The sequence below is a fragment of the Malaclemys terrapin genome, chromosome 4 (genome assembly GCF_027887155.1).
Source record: "Malaclemys terrapin pileata isolate rMalTer1 chromosome 4, rMalTer1.hap1, whole genome shotgun sequence".
NCBI lineage: Eukaryota > Metazoa > Chordata > Testudines > Emydidae > Malaclemys > Malaclemys terrapin.
In genome coordinates, this window is record NC_071508.1 from 97,543,001 (window position 1) to 97,566,082 (window position 23,082).

General features: G+C 41.8%; 1 protein-coding gene across 1 annotated transcript in view; it reads right to left on the reverse strand.

The window, feature by feature from the left end:
* Window positions 1–23,082, reverse strand: part of SPRED1 (sprouty related EVH1 domain containing 1) — a 102,433-nt gene that overhangs the window by 41,225 nt on the left and 38,126 nt on the right. The window contains exon 2 of the mRNA XM_054027845.1: window positions 9,619–9,793. Coding sequence (XP_053883820.1) covers window positions 9,619–9,793 — 175 coding nt within the window. The remainder of the gene's footprint in view (window positions 1–9,618; window positions 9,794–23,082) is intronic.

Genomic DNA, 23,082 nt, shown 5'->3' on the forward strand with positions numbered 1-23,082 from the left:
AGAACCATTTTATATCAGGAGCATATACAGTCTCAAAGTAACAAGGTTTAGACCCTAGAAGCAGAATATTAGCAGAGATCAATAAATTCTTAAGTACAGTAACAAAGTGATGTGGTTTTCCTTTCTATCATTATAAAAATCAACATTCATTTTGTGTGTCTTTGTTAACTGCCATTCTCAAAACTTTGCTTAAATTGGCAAAGGTGTTTAAAGCAATTTTTGACCTGGGTAAGCAAGTCTACACTGAAATACAAGTTACAAATTCACACTTTCAAACAGTTAAATTTATTTTACACAAGATTAACACAAGATACCTGTACCACTACACAGAAATTTTTTTCAGTAAGCATAAGATGACATTTTATTTGGTGTACACCTCCGTTTTGATAATATGCCTCAGAACTGGAAGCTTACTTATACAGAGATATACCTATCTCCTAGAACTGGAAGGGACCCTGAAATGTTATTGAGTCCAGCCCCCTGCCTTCACTAGCAGGACCAAGTACTGATTTTGCCCCAGATCCCTAAGTGGCTCCCTCAGGGATTGAACTCACAACCCTGGATTTAGCCACCCAATGGTCAAACCACTGGGCTATCCCTCCCCCCTGATTTTGCTTTGAACACCTTTGCCAATTTAAGCAAAGTTTTGAAAATGGTAATTAACAAAGACACAATTAGCTTATATCGGGAAGCTAATTAAGCAAGTTACACAATCTAATTGGCTTCCAGTTGTGCTTCTAACAAATTATATCATTATATGTAAGTAGATACTGTTCCATAATATATCACAAAGGGCTCAACCCTGCAAACACATATGCATGTAATTTTACTTGTATGGAGTAGACCCACTGAAATCAACAGGATAAATGAAGCCCTCTATTTTCAAAAATCACTAAAATGTGGGAAAGAAAGAAAGAAAAGCAGAGAGGTTTTACTTTTTTGGGAAACTGTGTAGGCACATGTAAGAGAATAAATGGTGATCCACTATGCTATTACAGCAATCGACCTACAATCATGGGGTATAATTATATGCAACAGAAAAATACTTAGGTTTGCAGGAGTGAGGTCACCTTGGTCAAATGTGGCTATAACCAATGCCAGGACACCTTCTGCTGTGTTGCACCAGTAACTTCCGCAATTGGCAGGGCATACTTCATAGGATCATGCAACTACAGTCTTGTTTAAAATGTGCATTAGACCTTGCTACAACCAGTTAATAATTTCTAAGGACTAGAGAGTCAGACACACTTATTCATGCTGAGCACCTTAGTTCTTGAGTAGACCAACTGATTTCAAGAAGCTTCCAATTCATGGGGACTTCTTTGGGTGGGGTGTATAAAATGTATTGTCTATAATGCATTTTATACAACCCCATGTAAGAAAGGTTTATGGTTTGAAGACTGAAGCCACCTATGGGAGTCTCCCAGAGAGGATATGGGAAGGAGAAATCCTGTCCCTGTCTCTGTCCTTCTGTTTAGAGGACTACGGTCTTCTGCAGATTGAGATTATAAGGAGGAAGATGACAGGGCACTAAATCCTCTTCTTGGGGCACACGAAATGGGAGGACCCCTTTTGGAATCCATACTTTGTTTCAACCTCCTTCAACTCTGCAGAAAATGCAAAAAAGTTGCTCTAGAAGAAAGTCCAGATAGAAGGAAAGTGTTTCCATTTGCTTCTCACATAGATTGTGTTGGAGGAGGAGAGAGATGTTTTTGTGGAGGAGTGGAGGGAAACAGCAACTTCTGAAGCAAGCCTCCTTCTCTGGGCTCACGAGAAGGAGAGCTAAGGTTTGAAAATTTTCTAGATAGAACAGAAAAATTAAACCCTTGAGGGAAGGCACCCCCTCATGACTCCGCATTTTGGGCATAGCCTTCTCTTGTCCTGTGGAGACAAACATTTCTATGGTGCCACTCTGTTTTGCTTCCCCTTTGGAACAGCCTTCCAGACAGGGTTAAGAAAGGGCTGACTCCTTGCCTGCAGATTTTTATTGTGGGGGGTAAGGTCACAAAGGAAGATTCTATTGTTCCACACAAGAAAAAAATATAGCCTAAGAGTTTAGGCAGACTGTGGAGGGGCTCAAAGCAAGGCACACAGACTGTGCCCAAAGTGGGAGATTTAAGCCATTTGGTCCCCTATCATAAGGTACTGACGCCTACTCTGGGTGCTCAGAGTAGCGCTCCCCCTACGGTCATTTTGGAAGTCAGAAATCTACTCTGTGTTTGGTGGTGAAGCTATGAACATCAGTTCAGGCATCTTAGAGCAAGACTTGCTCTGGTTCTTCATAGGCAAATTAGCCACAACCACTCAAGGGGCAGAAGGGCTTGCTGAAGGCAACATCTTGTCTGAGACAATGTATGCTTTATTTTGCAATGGGGAGGGGACTGAGACAAACCCCAGGGGGAAACCTGGAGAGGGGACCCAGTTCCTGACCACACAAGACACAAACCTCTGAGTCCATCCAGATCCTGAGGGGTGAAGACAAGTTACCACAGGCTTGTGACTTGCTCTTAAGAGTTTACCTGCCACGTGATAGTGAGCAGAGTATACTAGGGACTGAATTTATGAAGACAGAATAGGGGGCACCCTGGTTCCTGGGAAGGACTCCTCTAGAAGCACAGCTACCATTAGTTTAGAAATTCATTTTGTTGCTTTAGCTGATTTGGCTCTGCAGCTGGTGCACCTTATCTGCCTTCTGACAGCTGCAGAAGAAGAATAAAAATTGGCTGGGCCTTCAGGGGTTGGGCTACTTCCCTTCTTATCAGTCAGGCTAGATAAATATCCATGATTTCTATGTTTATGGTTCTAGTTCTTCACTTTCTTCCCATTTTATTCTCTTAAATTGGGAACTTTTTTTTTTTTTTTTTTTTTTTTTACACACACACACTGGTTTATTTAGTTTCTTAATTGGTACCAGATTTTTACAATTTAGATAGTTTTTTTACCTTCACATTTAAAGAGCCCATGTGTTTCCGGAGCCGTCGGTACTGAGGTGGCCGCACTCACAGCCCTTTTTATGAGCCTTTACAGGGAGAGTCTGCTGACTTACAGGGGACACCACTTACCACGCATCTCAATTCACTGCCCGTTTCACCCTCACTTGATTTACATACGGTTCGCTTGAAATCACTTCCTGGTTGCATTATACTGGTATAGAGCTGGAAGGGGTCGCTTCTGATTGGCTTCGAGGCAGCAGGGTAGCTTGTTGCCGGGTAGGGTTGCTGCTTGTTTTTGATTGGCTGAGCCTGGGGCTGGGAGCCAATCAGAAAGCTTGAACAGTGATTGGCTGAGGCTCAGCATGTGTTCTGTTCTCCCTGGTTTTCTGCGCCTGTGTTGCGGGCATTCGGAGCAGCATATATGAGTTTATAGGTTTATTTGAATGCTGTTTACAAAATACAGTGTTCAATAAATACATTAATGTTGCAACATTAGTCATCTATAATTCATTCAGTACAAAAATCTGGGTTATTGTGGTGAAAAGCCTTGGTTCAGGAACCAATCCCCCCTCATACCATTGATTCCTATGGGAAAATTCTGAGGAATGAATTGTGTTGCAAGTCCGAGGACTCCCTGTAATAAAGGAGGAAGTGTGTAATTATGTCAAGGGTATTTTGTGAGACAACTTTACATTCCAACAGAGATCTACACAAGCTGGGTAAAGTTGTCCAATAGCGAGCCTCCTTTTCCTCTCCTAAATTAAATCAATATCTTTGTTACCACCACTTTGACTTCCTTCCTAAACTACTATCATGGCGTTTGTCAATAACATGCAACATTTTAAACATTTTATTTAGAAAGACTGCACTAAGTTTCTTAAATTGACCCATCACATGTAATTCTGAAGGCTCTACATAGGATCCAGCTAAAGTTTGTTCATCACTAATCTTTAACTTCTAGAGTAACTAAAGAATCTTCAAAGTTAAGAATTCAGTGTCAAAATAATCAATAATTGCTTGCTAAATGCTCTCAATTTAGTGAGGTTATTTTAAGAGAAGCTTTTATGTATACAATTTAATTGGTTAATCCACACTCACATATAATTCTAATAACATTTATTTAGATTGTTAGGGTTTAACAAAAAAAAACAACACAAAAAAAAAAAAATATCCAGGCTGTGCCTGGTAAAAATACTTGCAATTCAGACTGATCAGATATTTATGCTGTTAAGAAATGAGTTTCTTTTCAAGTTAATAGCAAGACTTCCTACAGACAAGGCAAACACTCTTGAGCCTGCTTTAAATCAGAAGATAAAAAATGAAAATATAAAGACAATTTTATGGGAGTAAAACAGAAAAAAATTGTAATTTAGGAAGACTATATACTCATGAAGGTAAAAAAAAAAAACCCCCACACATTTCTGAAAATTCTACTTTCCACAGACCAAGAATTCATATGGGTGGGATGGGAATGATATTGGAAAGGAAGCCATAGTTACTTGTGTCCCAATCCTGCAAAGACTTACACAAATGTTTAAAAACTTTAAGCACAAATAGTCCCACTGAATCTTATATGACTACTCATATGCTTAAGTCTTTGCAGAGTTATAGCCTTAATAACCAAAACATTACAGGACATACTATGCAAAGCTAAAATAGTCTTTCCCAGAAATCAGAGACAGACTAAATACATAATATTATTTATTTATTTATTTGCTGTATCCAAAGATTATTTAAAAACAAATCAAAATTTAATTAAGAGGCCCACTTTAAAATTAAAGACTAAATATCATATTGAAGAGATTCAGGTTTGAAGACCTCGACTGCAAGAACACAAAGTGAAACTTTCTTGGAGACACTAATATCATTCAGTGACCATATAAAGTAAATTTTGAACTGTATAAAACAATGCTTCTGGAAATTTAAAATTAATTTGCTTTGTGTTAAGAACTGCCATCTTGTGTCCTATGCAGCCATTATCATAATTATAGTTACATGTAACTATTTCTCAAAATCAGAAGTTGATAAGGATATTCTAATCTATATTTAAAAAAAGATTTTGTGAAGGATCCTACAATCCCATGTCACTTGTTCCACTTTGTGTCACAGTGGTCTCTATAGGCTCTATTGTGGAGAAAGATGGAGACTTTCTCCATTCCTTTGACTTTAACTGTTGTGGTATCCAACTTTCTTGCCTTAAGGACATAGTTCTGTTTCCTTCCAGAGCACTAGCAAACAACTTGATAGGGATAACACAAATCTCAACTCTGTTCAGATTTAAAAAACAAACAAACAAACAAACAAAAAAACCCCACACACTTGTCCATTTGCAGAAAAGAGAAGAGAATGGGCCAAGACTTACATGCTTGAACACAGAATCTACAATAAGATCCTTCAAACTAGCAACTACACAAATTTTACCAGTGTAGGAAGGATGTTAATCTAACAGCTCTTAGCATCATCCATTTGTTCCTTGACTCTAAGGGTATGTCCACACTGCAAGTAAGCCTGTCCTTGAGCCCAGGCTGATGCCTACCCCCCGCATCTACACTGTAATTACACTAACCCAGGACCCTGTAGGGTTGGAGAGTCCAAGCTCAACTTAAGCCACTACCCAGGGTCTGAGCCATGTTCCTTTGCAGTATTGAGGCAGCCCCGCCTGACTTGGATACTGGGAGTCAGCTGGAAGTATTCCACAATTCTATGGGGATACTTCCTTAGTCCTTTCTATCCCAACAATCTAAAATCCAACCTATTGAAAACAGAAGCCCCCCCCACCACCACCGCCCCTTTGCAAAGAGCAGCAGCTCAAGTCAGCATTAACTCATTCTCTTCTGATCACTGATCTGCAAGAACACTATCAAAGAGCCTCATGGGTTTGCAAAGGAGAGCGAACTGATCAAGACTTTTGCTAAACGAGCTGCTTCCTGGTAATGTGTAGGGAGGGCAGTCAAGTTTCCCAGGCCCAGGGCTAGAGTGGTCACATTTCCAGGGGAAATGGGGACTCTGGGATATGATTACTTTGACTTGGGTCTGTGCATTGCAACATGGACACCAGAGCACTAGGTTCAAGCACGCATTAGAAAAAAGTTTTAACATAGGGTTAAAATACAACTGAGATGCTCAAGCCCAGAGTCACCTAACAAGGGTCAGCTGACTTAAGCCCCACTAACCCTGGGCTTACATTGCAGTGTAGACATGCCTTAAAAGGCTGTCTTACAGCTTGCTATAGTCCGTCTGATGAAATATCATTGTCTGAGGATCTCCCCACCTACCCTAGCTACTAGATGGATATGAGGTCATTTCTTTTATCCTAACAGTTATCCTAAATCACCTGAGGTATCAGATCTTTCCTGTTGAGTCACTACATTAGCTTTTGATTACAGCAGCTTTCCTTTGAAGTCAGAGACAATACAAATGTACAGCTTCCTTTTACTCTCTTACCAAACATCTATCCCCATAATTAGCTACACAGCAACTCCTTTTCCAAGCTGTATTGGTATCTGTATTTTACAGGAGTTTCTCACATTGTTTGCTCAGACTGCACTGGAAACAAACTTCTTGCCTGCATTCTAGTTATCTTCCTCACTCTGCTGGTATTCATTTAAAGAGGCACCTTCCCTAGAACTTAAGTAACATCTAAGTACAGGTGTACGTCAGTGGTACAGAAAAAAAGTAGTATTAAAATTGGGGATGGGGCACACACACATACACACAAGTTGATTGTTTTGAACGTGTATGAGATTCCAGAAAACTAGATAATGGGTCTGCCCTCCAGGACCAGAGCGTGCTCATGCCAAATGCAAAACCTCACTATCTTCTGAGTGAACTAGATACCAAATAGATCACATGAGGCAGGAACCAAAAAATTTGGTCCAAAACCCCCCAAACAACAACAACAACAACAAAAAAATAATTTAATTTCCAATCCCCTCACCTCACATCAGCTTAGTAAGTCTGCCCATTTGCTACTTTTGCAATGGGCTTAACAAGTTCTAAAGGTAGTTTGATGTTTGAGTAAATAATACATTTGCACTTTATTTTCAGTTTGGATACAGGAGTAATTAGCCACTGAAACAGATTTCCAAGGGATGTGGTGAATTCTCTGTAATTTGGTGTACTGAACTCAGTATTAGATGGCTTTCTAAAACACATGCTTTGATCCAACCACATGATGTTGGGTATGTTACAGGAAATGACCTGTGTTATGCAGGAAGTTCAATTATATGATCATAATGATACCATCTAGTCTAAAAATCTGTGATCATACAACATGAAACTCCAGAAAACAAAACAAAAACAACAACAACAAAATCCAAAGCAGTACTAGGTGAATATTTTCTTTTTATATCCTTCCCCCCTAAATTCCCAAACAGGAACTAAAAGACCTCTTTGTGCTCTAGAACCAGAATAATGAGAAAGAAGGTCAGAGAGGATGTGTCTTGGGATTCCATGAGGAATCGCCCCATCTTAGAAAGCATAGCTGCTGGTCATAGTACCAGCAAAGGAAGAGAAAAGTTTCAGACCTCCTATGCAAGGAACAAGTTTTGAGATGTCAGGACTTTGGAGGAGAAGCGGTCTCAAATGGTAGCCTCTCTGGCTCATGAAACTGGGAGCAGGTGATAGAAAGGACTGTTCAAACAGAGACTATGAAGGCTATGGCTGCTTGCAAAGCAGGAGAAAAGAATTCAAAGATCATTTTAGCAAGCTCTTCATTATCTGGTCTGCAAACAACTCTTCGGGGATGCTCCCTGCTCCAGTCACTTCAATGGAAATTTTTTGTGTTGAGAGAAGTACTGATTGAGATAAGGAAAAGAGTAGTCATTCCTGCAGTCTGAAGATAATTTAACTAACTTGTCCACATGAATATAGTATGGCTGGATTAACTTTGAAAATGGATTTTCCCTTCTGAGTGGATCATTGATTTCACAATCTTTATCAGAGAATCTAAGATTTGGAACAACTGCTCAGATCTTCCGACACATTCTTAAGAGCTTCTTTAGATGAGAGAGGCAATGGGTTGAAGGCTCTTTATTTGTTCCTAGTGAGTGAATAAGATTCACCAAGTTTGTCAACTTCAATACTGGTACCTTTTCCTTTATGCTGAACTAGTCCAAGGATGATGGAGAAAGTTTGCCCTCTTCCACTGATGACGTGGGTGATCTATCAGCTCTTCCGAAGTCAAAACTCACCAAGAAACTCCTTTTAATGGCTTTTCCCTTTCTGGTCACACATCACCCCCTTTTATCCAATCAAAAGAGCGTGTTGCAGAGAGTGACCTGGCTGACAGCCTAAGCATGTCAGAGGTTGCACTGTGCAGGGGGAAAAAGAGACAGTGCTACTATGATGGAATTTAGCACCTTATTAGAATCTTAGAGTTTATGGAGGTCTGGTGAGAGGCTGGTTAGGGCTAGAAAAAAGGTTTGTGAGAAAAATCTAAACAACATGGGATCACTAATACCCTCAGTTTCTGAGCCTGCCAAGTGCTGGACAATGGGAGGAGGAAGAGGGTCCAAGGCTTTCAACAGGGTTTGGGAAGCAACCACCACTTGCCATGGAGATTGTGACAGCATCATAGGACCTCCTTTCTAACTGCTGAGATAAAGGCAGAAAATTCATCAGTACTGATGGAGGAGCAGGTACTCACATGTGAGAATTAGCAACACAGATCTAAAAAGCAATTCTATCTTTCATCCTAAAAGGAAACTGCACACTTCATACATGTAAGAGATGAAACTCTTGTGAAATGCAATGTTCGCTAGCATACTGCGCTGTAACTCCCCTGTGTGGTTTTCAAGCAATGCAATGTTTTCTAGTATTTATTTTATCAGAGTCCAGACAGATTATTTTCAAGCAATAACTACAGAAACTGCCTTACTCTAGGTGGAAAATTTGACCCAGAATAAAATGTTTATAGTTCAAGATGGAATTCCTTCTGGACTTTTTTTTTTTCCCCCCTTTTTTCTTTTTTTAAACAAACTTCAAGAATGTTGCATGCTTGTACTTTTCTGCTTTTCTGCACTTTGCTGACTTCACTGATTTTGCCAATGCACAAACAGAAAAGAGAGGTTAGTTTGAAGCTCTCTTAGAAAGACAGAGGGGAGAAAAACTAATTGTTTGCCAAAAAGTGTATTTTTGAACTTTTGAAAGGGCAACACTTAATTTTAGAGACACAGGAAGAAAATTTAAAGAGTCAAAAAATAAAATACGGTACTTGCTCTTATAGGCATATGAATATTTAGACAGTGTAAAATCACGCAACAAAGAGTGGAAACAACTATGGCTAAGAAGTTTAATTATTCTGTAGACCGGGGTCGCCTACGCGGTGCCCGCAGGGGCCATGGCGCCCGTCGGGGCATCCATGTGCGCCCGCCTACTGGCCACTGGAAAAGCAGCTGATGAAATGCTGCCAAGAAGCGGCAACATCAAGAAGCACTACCGCCAAAATTCGGCGGCATTTCGGCGGTGATGCCACTTGATGACGCTGCTTCACAGTGGCATTTCGGTGGCGACGCCTTTTGACCGTTGCAGCTTCACGGCGGCTGCTTGTCCGGCGGCCACGGTCCTTGGCGGGTAGTCGTCCGGTGCCCGCCCCACGGAAAAGGTGTAGACCAACAACATGTAGGTGTTACTTTTAGGTTCTATCAAGTTATACATATGTTGTATTCATAATGTAATTTGTTACCGTTTTATCCCTGAGTCGTTCTCCGTGGATAAGAAAATCAGCACAGCTGTTCTCTTCTTGATGAATGACTTTGAAGACCGTAACGCAGCTTAGTCCACCCCCTCCAAGTGGTAACCATCCACCACTTGAGTCATCCCGGGTCATCACCACAGCTCGCACTCTTGCATAACTATTACTGAAAGAGATGCAACATGAACAAATTAGTTTTTCCATAGACACAAAATGGCTGAGCACCCAATCTTATTTGAAATACCACGACCACATTAATAAAAATAAATGTCTGTTAAGTGCTTTCTGTTTTCCTAACAGTCAACCGAAAAGAGAGCAGACGCTATAACCTGGAAATCTGCCCAATATTAAACTAACTTTTAACATGCTTTTATTTTAAATCTAACTTAAAAAAATTGTTTTGTAAGCCTCTCCTTTTCCTTGGGCGCTTTTGATATAATTTCTTGTTGTGGTAAATATCTGGTGATCAGAGAAATCTTACCAACCAACATTAGCCTTCAGTAAAGATACAAATGGATTTAGAAACCATATATTTAATGGTCTAACTATATCTAGGAAGCATCGGCTTCTGACTGAAGACTAATTATGAAGTGAGTCAGGTTTCCAATATCAGTTGTACAGAAAAGTAAACAAATGAGAAGGGCTTGATCCTGCTCCCACTGAAATCAGATTAGGAGCAGGCCCTAAGCTAAGAAACCTGTTTTTTCCCCCCGTTTGCTTTACAACTATGTTTTCACCAGTTCCAAAAGTTATATTCTTTAAGCAATAAATAAATAAATACATAAATAAAATAAATAATAAAAGAAGCATATATACTACAGGGTCCTATGAATAAAGAAAATCTTAACTGACAATAGATATTTCTGCTGATTGAACTATGTAATTTTTACGAACACCTAAAATTACTTCTTGTACCAAAGTGGCATTTTTAAGAGAGTACTAGACTTATTTTAGGACCATTTGCTCCCAACATCATCTTTTCTGTTTGATACATGATGGAATTTACTTGCATTTTACATAGTTCTTTTGAAATACTGTAAAGCAGAGAAATCTAAAAATTGGTTTATTTAAAAAAAAGTGTGCTATATTATTTCTTCAAAAGTCTCTGCCAACTCGTTTTGTTTTTTTGTTTTTAAAAAATGGAAATGCTAGTTTGTGACTTCCAATTTGCAACTTGTTGTGTTTAAAAAAATTAAAGAGAGCACATGGTTAACCCAGGAACTTGTGTGATCGTGCCCTCTGCACAATCATTTATGCACTTTAGAAAAAGCAATCCACTATTTTACAAGAAATGAGGACCATATGTTTGGCTTACACTGGGTTTCAGAAATCAAGTTTGCAAAGTTACGCCACCTGAGTGATGTTATATGAACTATAAGAATTGAACTAGAAATTTACAAAAAGATATCTATACAAGAGTACTATTTATAATCAAATGCATCTTTTTGGGATGTGGGAGAATGTTTTATTTCACAAATGGTTACATTTTAACACATTAGGAATTTCTGATATTCCATGCTGATCTTTTCAAAACCTTTTAACACACCAGAAGTCATTGTTGGGCTTTCCTGGTTTAACTTGTAATTCAAATATATAAAATAAGCATTATGATGTAAACATCTAATGATCAAATACATAAAGTTGTGCAAATGCGGCTGTACAAACTGGAAAATGAAACAAAAGTACACAAGAACATTTTAGCCTATGGGTGACAAATGAAATATAAGTTGTTCACTGAACCTATGTCTTTCGTCGCTAAAAACTGTAGCTAAAGTAAACATTTGCTGTGGTCTGTGTAATGACACCAATGGGAGCCATTTTAGTACCATTATCAATTAGCATCCTCTCCTTCACCAGGGACATCCCAAAACGCATGAAGGAAGCACTGCCATGCACTCACTCATTCTTATATTCCCAGAAGCAGCCAGATAACCAAGTATGAGTCTCAAACTTAATTTTTCACAGTGCAGTATTACTGCAAGTCTAATTGGTCTCAGATCTATATTAAGAGAATTTCAGTTGTAAAGACAAGATCTTAAAAAGTGTCTGCTTATACATTTAAAATCCATTTGCTTCAGACTTTTCTTGGTCACTGCTCCCTTGACAGCATATAAGCTGCTCCTTCTGAAGGAAATCAAGGATATTAGGGCTTCCCTGTGAATAAGGGAAAAAACAGTGTGCAATGCCACAATCTTGTCTGACAAAATATTACATTTCTGCTCTCTTCCACCAGGCCAACTTCAAATTTAATGTAAGGAAACTGAAGTTCACAAACCAGCAGAATACAGTACCTAGAGAGGTTTCAGAACTAAAGTTCAGTACTTCTCTTTGTATGTTAACAGAAGTATTGCCACTTCCACAGGCTTCTGTACTTTTACTATATCCCCAAATATAATTTACAGAAATATAGAACTTCCTTTTGTCCAAGAGCTCTCCAAGTTACAGTAACACCATCTTCACATTTAACCTTATGCTTAATTGTACCATCTAATCAAGTATATTGAACTATGACAACATTCAAACCGTAAACATTTTGATCAACTACTGTGAAATCCATTTATACAACTGATAAAGGCCAATTAGTGTAAGATTCCAAAATAAAAAGTCCCAACACAAATAAAGATGGTACAGTACATTAACAACCCCTTCATACTAAAATGATGAAAACTTCTCATCCAAACATCAAAGGATGAAAAACTAGGGCTATCAAATGATTTAAAAAAATTGTGATAAAAAAAAAAAAAAAAAAATCGCACTGTTAAACAATAATTTAAATTCATTATAAATATTTTTGGATATTTTTCTACATTTTCAAATATATTTATTTCAATTACAACACAGACTACAAAGTGTAAAGTATTCACTTTATTTTTATTACAAATATTTGCACTGTAATAAAGATAAACAAAAGAAATAGTAATTTTTTTTCAGTTTACCTCATACAAGTACTGTAATGCAATCTCTTTATTGTGAAAGTGCATTATGTGGGGAAAGGGGGGGGGACGGAAATTAGAGGTAGGACCCCGTAAATGGAAACAAACTTGTCTGTCTTAGCGATTGGCTGAACAAGAAGTAGGACTGAGTGGACTTGTAGGCACTAAAGTTTTACGTGTTTTATTTTTGAGTACAGTTAAAGTAACAAAAACAAATCTATATTTTTAAGTTGCACTGCAACAACCAAAAGGTTAATTTTTCAGTATCTTTTGCGAATACAGCAGAGATCGCTCTAACTTTTATGCCATTGGAGCTATTAGTCCCTAAAATCTCTAACACTTCACATGTTGATGTGCCCTAGAACTCAATCTACACTTGGGAATTTTAGGAACAAATTCCTACTGGGTGCTACCACTGGCTTCTGTAGACAAGATTCCAAGATCTTTCAGAATTACCACCACTGAGTCAATTAAACCTGTGACATGACATTTTTAAACAACTGTCAAAGGTTTAATTGGCATAGTGGCAAACAGAACTGGCGTCGACGGCGAGCACTTCCAGGATCGATCCGGGATCGATTTATCGAGTCTAAGCCAGACGTGATAAATCGATCCCAGAACATCAATTGCCTGCCGCCGGACCCTCCGGTAAGTGTAGACGTACCCTTTGAGCTCAGACATTCTTCTGGCTGACATTATAGCCACAAAAACCACCACTTTACAAGAGAGATAAAGCAGAGAACATATTGCTAGAGGTTCGAAAGGAGAACTCATGAGCCTTAAGAGGACCAGGTTAAGGTCCCAGGGGGCACCAGTTGCCACACCTAGGGGTACAGTCTGTCTAGCCCCTTAAGGAAGCATCCAAACATAGCAAATACCAACTGCCCCGCTGCATGTGGGTGGAAAGCGGAAATAGCTGCCAGGTGCACCTGGATTGATGAGACTGCCAGCTCATGCTGCTTTAAGTAGAGTAAGTAGTCCAGTGTAAAAGGGATTGAGGACTGCAGCGGAGGGGTGCCCTTCTGTGCAGACCAAATAGAGAACCTTTTCCACTTGACTACACAAGTGGCTTTCAACTGCCAAGGAGAACTTCCCCAATCAAATCAGAGCACTGGTGCTCTAGTGGGTTTAGCCATGGATTTTTCACGCGGTGAGGTGGCGAGACTGCAGGTTGGGTTGCTGAAGGTGGCCGTGGGTCCTGTGTGATGAAATCTGGAATCAGGGGCAATGTCATGGGCATGTCCACCGAGAGGTTCAACAGCATGGAGAACCAATGTTGGCGGTGCCATGCTGGCACTATGCGAATCAGCAAAGCCTTGTCCTGCCGGACCTTGAGGAGGACCTTGTGGATAAGAGGGAATGGCAGGCATGCACGCACGCATACAGCAGGCGCCCCATCCATGAAAGGATAAAGGCATACGTGATTGAGCCGGGGTTATGATTCAGGAAAGAGCAGACCTGCTGGCACTTCCTATTGCTTCGTGTCGTGAGATCCTTACTTCAGGAAGATACTGCTGACGACGCCCGGTCAGAGAGGTTTGGAAAAAGGTACGCCCACACAGACTGACTGTGAATCGAGCCACCACCGGAGGGACTCGAGAGCCCGAGGAGAAAGCATGAGCACCAGACTGTCCTGATGGTCCAGGTTTGGGCTGTAGGCTTGGACCAGCCACACCTGGAGGGGATGGAGGCTGCAGCCTTGAGTGTTGCGTAAGTGCACACTGCCATATGCTCGAGTAATTTTAGGCAGTTTCTAGCAATCGTGGTGGGGATCCAGTGGAGACCTTTTATGATGGTCTCCATGGCTAGAAAACGAGACTCTGACAGGAATGCCCTGGCCCTGGGTGGAGTCCAGGAGAGCCCCAATGAATTCTATTGTTTGAGTGGGACCCAGAGTCGACTTTGCCACATTGAGGATGAGACAGATTGAGGAACGTTGTCCGTACCAGGCTCACAAGTTCCTCCACCTGGGTTTGGGACCAGCCCTTGATGAGCTAGTCGTCTAGATATGGGAAGACTTGCACCCGACACTTTTGAAGGAAGGCCGCCACGACCGCCATGCACTTGGTGAACACCCAAGGCACCGCCGATAAGCCCAAGGAGAGGACCATGAATTGATAATGTGTGCCGCTGACCACAAATAGTAGAAATTGTCTGTGGGAAGGGATTATGGAGATGTGGAAGTATGTGGAAGCCCTTCAAGTCGAGGGTGCGTACCAGTACCTGGATTCAGAGAGGTAATGGAGGAGGCCAGGGAGACCATGAGGAACTTCAGTTTTTTCATGAATTTGTTGAGGTTTCACGGGTCTAAAATGGGTCTGAGCCCGTGTTTGGCCTTGGGGATTAAGAAGTAGCAGGAGTAGAATCCCCTGCCCCTAAACTCCAGAGGAACCTCCTTTACACCCCCAGCTGTAGGAGCGTTTGCACCTCCTGCATTAGCAGTTGCTTGGAAGAAGTGTCCCTGAAGAGGTACAGGGAGGGTGAGTGGAAGGGCAGGAGGGAACAGAATTGGAGAGAATACTGCAGTTCTTCAGTGCTCAGGACCCAAATGATTTGAGGTTATTTGAGCCCAGGCATGGGACAGACAGTTCACAAGGGAGGGGAAAGATCCGGGTATTGAACTGGTGCTCTGTCTTGGGGCACACCTTCAAAAGTTTGGCTCTGAGTCCAAGGTCTGCTTAGCCGAGCCCTTCCCTTGGCCGGAGGAGGACTGAGATAAGCACCTCCTTCTGCCCCACTTCCTACTGTAGTCCTGTTTAGGAGGGGCAGGGTAGAATTGTTGGGCAGTCTGGGGCTCAAATGCCTTTCTTTGTGGGGCTGGTGTGTGCAGTCCCAAAGACTTGAGCGTCACCTGCGAGTCCTTAAGGTTATGCAGCCTTGAGTCTGTCTGTTCAGCAAAGAAGATGGAGCAGTCGAAGTGCAGGTCCAGAATTGTGTTCTGGACCTCATGCAGGAGCCCTGAGGCCAAGAGCTGCATCTCATAGCTATGGCCGTGCCCATAGTGTGGGTGGCCGAGTCAGCTCAGTCCAGGGCGGCCTGAAGAGAGATCCTGGCAACCACCTTTCCCTCCTCCAGAACCGCTCCAAACTCCGAGCGGCAGTCAGCTGGGAGTAATTCCTGGAATTCGGCCAGAGAGCTCCAGGAATTATAAGCATAGCGGCTCAGGACCGCTTGCTGATTCGCTATGTGAAGCTGGACCCCCTGGTGGAGTAGACTTTCCGACTGAAGAGGTCCAGCTTCTTAGTGTCTTTGGATTTGGGGGTAGGCCTCGGTTGCCCCGGCGCTCTTTGTGGTTTGCTGCCTCCACCACCAGGGTCCCCAGAGGTGCTCATACCCCTTAGAAGGCACAAAGTATTCACATTCTGCACCCTTGGCTATCAGCGGAACAGAGGTGGGTGTGTGCCACAGAGCCTTGGTGGTATTCTGTATGGTTTTGATGAGGGGCAGAGCCACCCTCGAGGGCCCTTCAGGGGCCAGTATATCCACCATGGGATCCGTATCCTCAGAGACCTACTCTGCATGCAAGTTCAGGTTCTGGGCCACCCTCCTGAGCAGGTCTTGATGGGCCCTGATGTCCATAGCGGGAAGAGTGGTGGAGGTGCCCGCTACCACTTCATCTAGGGAGGACGAGGATGATGTCCTCGGAGGCACGGTGTCCTCTTGCCCCTCCGGCCATTGGGGATCCCCTTGAGAGGTGCAGGAAATGACACTAGCACCCAGTGCCGCAGCTGCTTCAGTGCGGACGTCCTTATCAGCCTGGGCTTGTGCATCCCTACCCCAGGCAGGCTCCTGGGCTACAGACATGGCCGATGGAGGGATTAGTGCCTCCGACACGGACCTGGAACCCAGACCCTGGACTTGGCCAAAGGCCGATGGTGTCCAGAAGGGCCACTGTGTCGGTCCCTGCCACTGCGGTTGCCAGGACATTACAAGCACTGGCTGCCCTTCATCTTGCCTAGGGCAGTGACGAGAGCGGTGCCGGCTCTGCCTGGAAGCATAGGAGTCCGCCTCCGACGAGAAGTCTGAATCTGACCAGGGCGGTGCAGATCTTTTTTTCTTGTGAAGCACCAGCAACTGTGAGCAGTGCCTCGCACTACAATTGGTCCTCGGTGCCAGGGAATGGCAGTGTCATGGCCCTTTAGAGGAGTCCTTCCTCGGTGCTGAGTCCAGCGCGCTGCACACTGAAGCACCTGGCACTGGTTTGGAAGCTGCCTGGGGTGGTTGGGGTTGAAGAGCTGACTCCATTAGAAGACGCTTTAAGCAAAAGTCCCACTCCTTAGTTCTGGGCTTAAAACCCTTGCAGATTTTACACCTGTCAGACTGGTGTCCCTCTCCGAGACACTTTAGATAGGAATCGGGTGGGTCTCCCTTTGGCGTGGGCTTCAGGCAGGACCTGCATGGCTTGAAGTCCTGAGACCGAGGCATGCCCCAGTCCCCAGGACGGGAACAAAGCAGTGTGTCTGTGTGGGGTAACCCCCAACTAAAACTTAACTATAACTTTCAAACTATTTACAGAAAGAAAGGGAGAGTCCACTAGGGAATCTCTTGCTAATGCAAGAGAAAGCTGCTCCAACCATCACCACTGGTGGTAAGAAAGAACTAAAAAGGCGGTGGGTTGGCAGGGACCTATATACACGGCCATGAAGGCGCCACTCCAGGGGGCTCCACAGCTGACCTGATGGGTACCACTAGGGAAAAATCTTCCAACGATCGTGCATGCGGCGCGCACAAACCTACTTGGAATTGTCATGAGCAATCACTCGAAGAAGAATTTCAGTTAACATATACAGCTAGAACTCTCACCCTAGATAATAGACATTTTAAAAAATGTTTGGTTTTGGATATTATGTAAATAGTTATATTATAGTAATGCCCCAAATTGGGGTTGTTGTCCTAATGTAATGGATGCTGTACAAAAACATAGAAAAGATGCATCCCTGCCCTGAAGAGCTGTTACGTTTTTTCGGTTTAGCAGCTGATAATTTTCAAATAGTTAAACTACTATTACACTTTTTCCTTGAATGTGTGAAACAGATATCTATACCATGTGAACTCTTTCAGATAATAGATGCATCCTTACAGAACTGTAAGGTCAGCACGTCTTTTTTTTTTTTTTTAAATTATTACTTTGTACATTTGTTTACAATCACTAGATCTGCGGTCCTACATACTTGTGATACTAAGCCACTGGAATGCATTACTAAACATTAACGGAGTTCTCCCTTCTTCCATCAGCATTGCAAAAGTTTAAGAGCCTACTTCCATGCAATTTCACGGAAAGAAAAACACACCACCTTTCAGTTTCTACAGTATTCCACTTTTGAAACTACCAGTACCATTCTCACATTCAGCATCGCTATCCTTTTATTTAACCTCAAATTGGAAATATAACTCAAAGAAATAGTGATCACATCTGAAATTACACTGTGAACCTATGGGTAGAGCAACTATCCTCTGCATATTATTATAACTCATGAAAAATATTTTTCAGCATTTTAAAACTATAAAGTCACCTCCAAAAATTGGATCCACAACTGGAATTACTAACTTTAATGCATGTGACACTGGCTACCATATAGGATTTTGTTTATTTTTTTAAAATATGTAAATACTTCCCCCTAATTTGTTTCAATATTACTAAACTTTCTATTTGGAAGTATGTAACTAAAATGTCTTAACAAAATTAATTTTTTGTATATATAGCTAACATAGTACAAGATGAATTCCCATAAATCCATGGTCAATATATTATGGCAAAGATAGTTGTTACATTGGCTAGGCAGTCAATTTGTCAGGGAAAAAATCAATTTGTGCAATGGAGTGTCTAACAGATTGAAAATGCATCACTATGTTGGAAGAGGAGAGAAAAGAGATTTTTATATTATAAAAGTCTATGTGCCAACTACAGGACACTATACAAAAAAAAAAAAAAAAAAAAAAACACTCTGCCATGCTCTAGGTTGGCAGGTCAGAGTGAGCTCTTCCTGGATCCACACTCCCTACCTCAGGTTGGTGCTTTGTAAGCCTGTTTTAATTTTTGGGGGTTTTTTTTTGTTGGGGAGAGGGCAACATAAAATGCTTTTGTTTGCTCTTTGGGAGAGACCTCAAGAGCTATTCTTCTGACACTTAGAGTACCTGATATCAAAACAGGAGAGCACTTTATGATTGCAAACAGACAGGGCAGAGGAGACTTTATGTATATATAATTAGAAACAAGATAAAAATGTGTGGATTACATAAAGGGTATCGTACTAACACCAAAATAAAGTCAGACAAATCTACTGTTTAAGTTAGGTGAATATCTGTACTTGTAACAGGGTGCTAGTCCTTCGGGCACATGTGTGGAATGGGATGTTTGCTTTAGGTATGTAGCCCTTTGAAAATGGAGTTTTGGGAGTGGCAGCCTCCAGGTGGAGGACATGACTAAGTCCTAATGGAGATGCCACTTTTATCAGCAAATAGACTTTGTCAGGGTAGCTGCATCTTCCCAAAGCCTTTTGCTGGCCTAGCTATGTTGGTTACTGATGTGATTCCTATTTTCCCCCTTCCCCAAGACACATTCCTAACTGACAAAGCTATGCTGGCAAAATTTTTAAGTGTAAACACAGCCTGAGAAGAGTCCTGTGACCACAGGATGAAAGCAAGACCGCTGCTATAGAAGAGGCAGCCTACTCTCAAGTAAGGGAGAAACCAGAGTCTTGGCAAGACCTGGGGAAGTGGGGCTCCGGACAGCAACCAGGCCTGGGAAATGGAGTCCACGAGCCAGACCAGATCCAAGAATTCTTAGAAGGGAGTACAGAAAGAAACCCGAGAAAGGGTTAGGATAAAGGGCCTAAGAGGAAGGCCAGGTGATAAGAACAGGAAATACCTCCAAATGTTGCAGATGGACAAGGCTGAAGTGGAGGACTGCTTCATTATTTAGGGTCTTGAGGCTGGAGAGCCCCACACCTTGGGGCAGAAAGGACTCAGCCTGGAGGGAAGGACTAATTGTGAAACTGCTGACCAGTGAAGGAACTGTTTTCATCTTGCAAAACCAGGAGAACTGTTTGTTGTGTTGTACCTTAATAAATCAGACACCAGGAAAGGAGATTTTACTCCAAAATGCATTGTGTGAGAGTTCTGAGGCATGAATGACTACTTATTCTATTCCCAGACAGTGTAACATACTTATCACGTTTTCTTGAATTTTATTAATAATGATTCCTTGAAAGCAAACTGAGCAAGATCACTAGACCTAGGTTTTCCTTATTTAAAAACTATGTAGATTTGATACTGTGAGTATAAAAATGCTTTAGTGCTCTTCAGCTCCCAACCTCCCACTTGACATATTAGAAGCCCTTACAGGATGCCCTACAACAAAACACCGTTAGGTGCATGATAAATGGAGAATTGGTAAGAAACTGATCTGAATTCAAGAGATGATTATAGACAGCAACTAGGCATTTAAAAAATATGAAAAATATTTTGACTGTGTCCTTTTAGTAAAAACTATTTCTTATTCTGTGTGTGTGTGTGTGTGTGTGTGTGTGTGTGTGTGTGTGTGTGACAGAGAGAGAGAGAGAGATGGTTTTAGCAGTTATTACTTTTCCCCCCCACAAGGCGTGTTTAAAATGGTAACCATTTAGAAGCTTCAATCACTAGAACATACTCAGAAGCCACCTCCAGCAAGAGAGTAAAAAAACCAACCAAACAAATAAAATAAAAGCTAAAACTCATCGTTTAGGACACAGTAGTACACCTCTACCTCTATATAACGCTGTCCTCAGGAGCCAAAAAAATCTTACCGTGTTATAGGTGAAACTGGGTTATATTGAACTTGCTTTGTTCCACCGGAGTGCGCAGCCCAGCCCCGCCTCCCCCCCCCCCCCCCCCCCGAAGCACTGCTTTACTGCGTTATATCCGAATTTGTGTTATATCGGGTCATGTTATATCGAGGTAGAGGTGTAACTACAAGGGCAAATGTACTAAAAGCCAAGTATTTATGTTTGAAGCAGAGTCTTTTTCTGTTCATTATACTTCTAATGTCCTCTGAGAATTTGTTCACCCTGCTGTGCCCAATTCAAAGCCTTCCTAAAACCCACTTCCTGTTATGAAGCCTAGAAGTAGAGGAGAATGTATTCCCAACTCTCACAATTTTATTGGCACTCTAGCATCTTTTGGGTGTTTTTTTTTTTTAAACCTGTCTCATGAAAAGATGAAAGGCTGCCAACTCACAAGTTTTCCATTCTTCAAACTAGCCACCATCTCCAATTGGGGCTGAAGCCAGCACAATGGCTACCATTTCTCTACAGTCTATCTGCATGTGGAAGTGATGCTATCCTTAATAAAACTGACTACCACCTCCCACTGTTTTCAATGAGATTGAAGCCATGCCCACAGGCAAAATGGACTTCCACTCTGGTTCAAAGGGCTAGACAGGACACAGGGTCTTTGAGGAGCAGCAGAGATACTGTGAAGGTGGATATGGAGAGTGAGGGCGAGCAGGCAACTGTAGGGAACTGAAGGTGGATTTAGTGATTGCAGGGGGTGGCAGGAGAGAAGTGAGGGGAGTGCTGTCCAGTCTCAAGCAACATGTGAGCAGAGAAGGGGTAGAGGGTGTCAGGGAAGTGTTACTTTTTGAAAAAGACTAAACCAATCCCATATTGTTTTTATTGTGACATGATCACTTATATGAATGAATACGTTCTTTATATGTATATGGAATTCATCAACCCTAAAAAGGTAATGAGTTTTATTTGAGTGTAAACCAGGGGTTCTCAACTGGGGGTTGGCACCTCTGAGGGGATCGCAAGGTTCTTACATGGGTGGTCACGAGCTGTCAGCCTCCATCCCAAACCCTATTTTGCCTCCAGCATTTATAATGGTGTTAAATATATAAAAAAGCATTTTTAATTGATGGGGGTGTTACATTCAGAGGCTTGCAATGTGAAAGGGGTCACCAGTAAACATGGGCGGCTCTAGCTTTTTTGCCGCCCCAAGCACGGCAGGCAGGCTGCCTTCGGCGGCATGCATGCGGGAGGTCCAACGGTCCTGTGGCTTCGGCATACCCGCCGTTGAATTGCCGCCGAATCCACAGGACCAGCGGACCTCCCGCAGGCAAGCCACTGAAGGCTACCTGACTGCTGCCCTCACAGGGACCGGCAGGGCGCCCCCCGCGGCTTGCAGCCCCAGGCACGTGCTTGGAGTGCTGGTGCCTGGAGCAGCCGCTGCCAATAAAAAAGTTTGAGAATCACTAGTGTAAACCATCATGCATTAATTAGGTTGGAAGTTCTCAAACTATTTACCATCCAGCCCTTTTTTTAAGGAAAGGAAATAAACTAGAAGGGGAGAAAGTCAAGACAATGTTAGGAAATGGATAACAGTTCTCCTATCTGAGGTGTGAGGAGAGGGTAAGAAGTTTTCATCTGAGTAGCCAGGGAGAGGCATGCATTTGTGTGTGCGTTAAAGGTTGACTTTTCAACCTAAAATTATCACACACATTGGCAGAGGACCATAGAGGAAAGTCAAAAGACGCTTAAAAACTATGATTTTATGGTTTTTTAAATCGCATTATTTTGGGGTCCAATCTCATCAGTTTTGAGGGGTCCGTCCACCTCATGATGTCTGATGTCCTAAGGTTGGTAATACTGCCTACCAAGAAATAAGAACCTGTAACAAGAAAACTGAACCATCAGGATGTATATTACAACTAAAAAACTATACTAAAAAGGAATATTAAGGTTGCAAAATTAAACACTCAAAGTTAGAAAATGCCAGAATTAAGGTTGGTCACACAACCTTATTTCAGCTCCCCTGTTTGGATACAGTTTTAATCACATACTATTTCCCCCCACAGAACCCTTGTCTCATTCAGTTACTGAATATTTATTTTTATCCTCCACATTCAATGTGTTGCTCCAGTCCTGATTTAACACTCAACACCCAAACCTAACACTGAATACAAAGTTATTCATTTTTTTCTGGGATGTTTCTATGGTACTCTCACTAGCAGTTAACTTATCCTTACAACACCCCTGTGAGATTAGGTGGTACTATCATCCCCATTTAAAACAGTTGGAGAATTGAGGCTCAAAGATTAAGGCCACAATTCTCAAAACTCTCCACTAATTTTGGATGTGTAACTTGGAATCTAGGGCCTGATTTTTCAGAGTACTTAGCATACTTTATATGTTCAAAACAGAGCTCCCATTTACTTAGTTGCAGGCTTTGGGTGTAATTTACTAATTAAAAAAACAAAAGTGAGAAACAGAAATTCTATCATGTTGAACATGGGCACACAAGATTTTTTTCCCTAACCTCATTCTTGAAAAACAGCTGAGCTGTTATAGCTGAAACTTAAAAAGAGTAAAATAAAATAAAAAAGCCTGAGGCAGACACTCTGTATGGGACAATTCAGCTCAAACAAGTAAAGTTTGCCAAAGCTATAAGCAACCGAGAGAACAGGATCTTATAATGAAAAGTGTTGGAAAACCATAAATATAGCAGGTGATACCAGTTGTGTCTGTAATACTATTGGTTACTG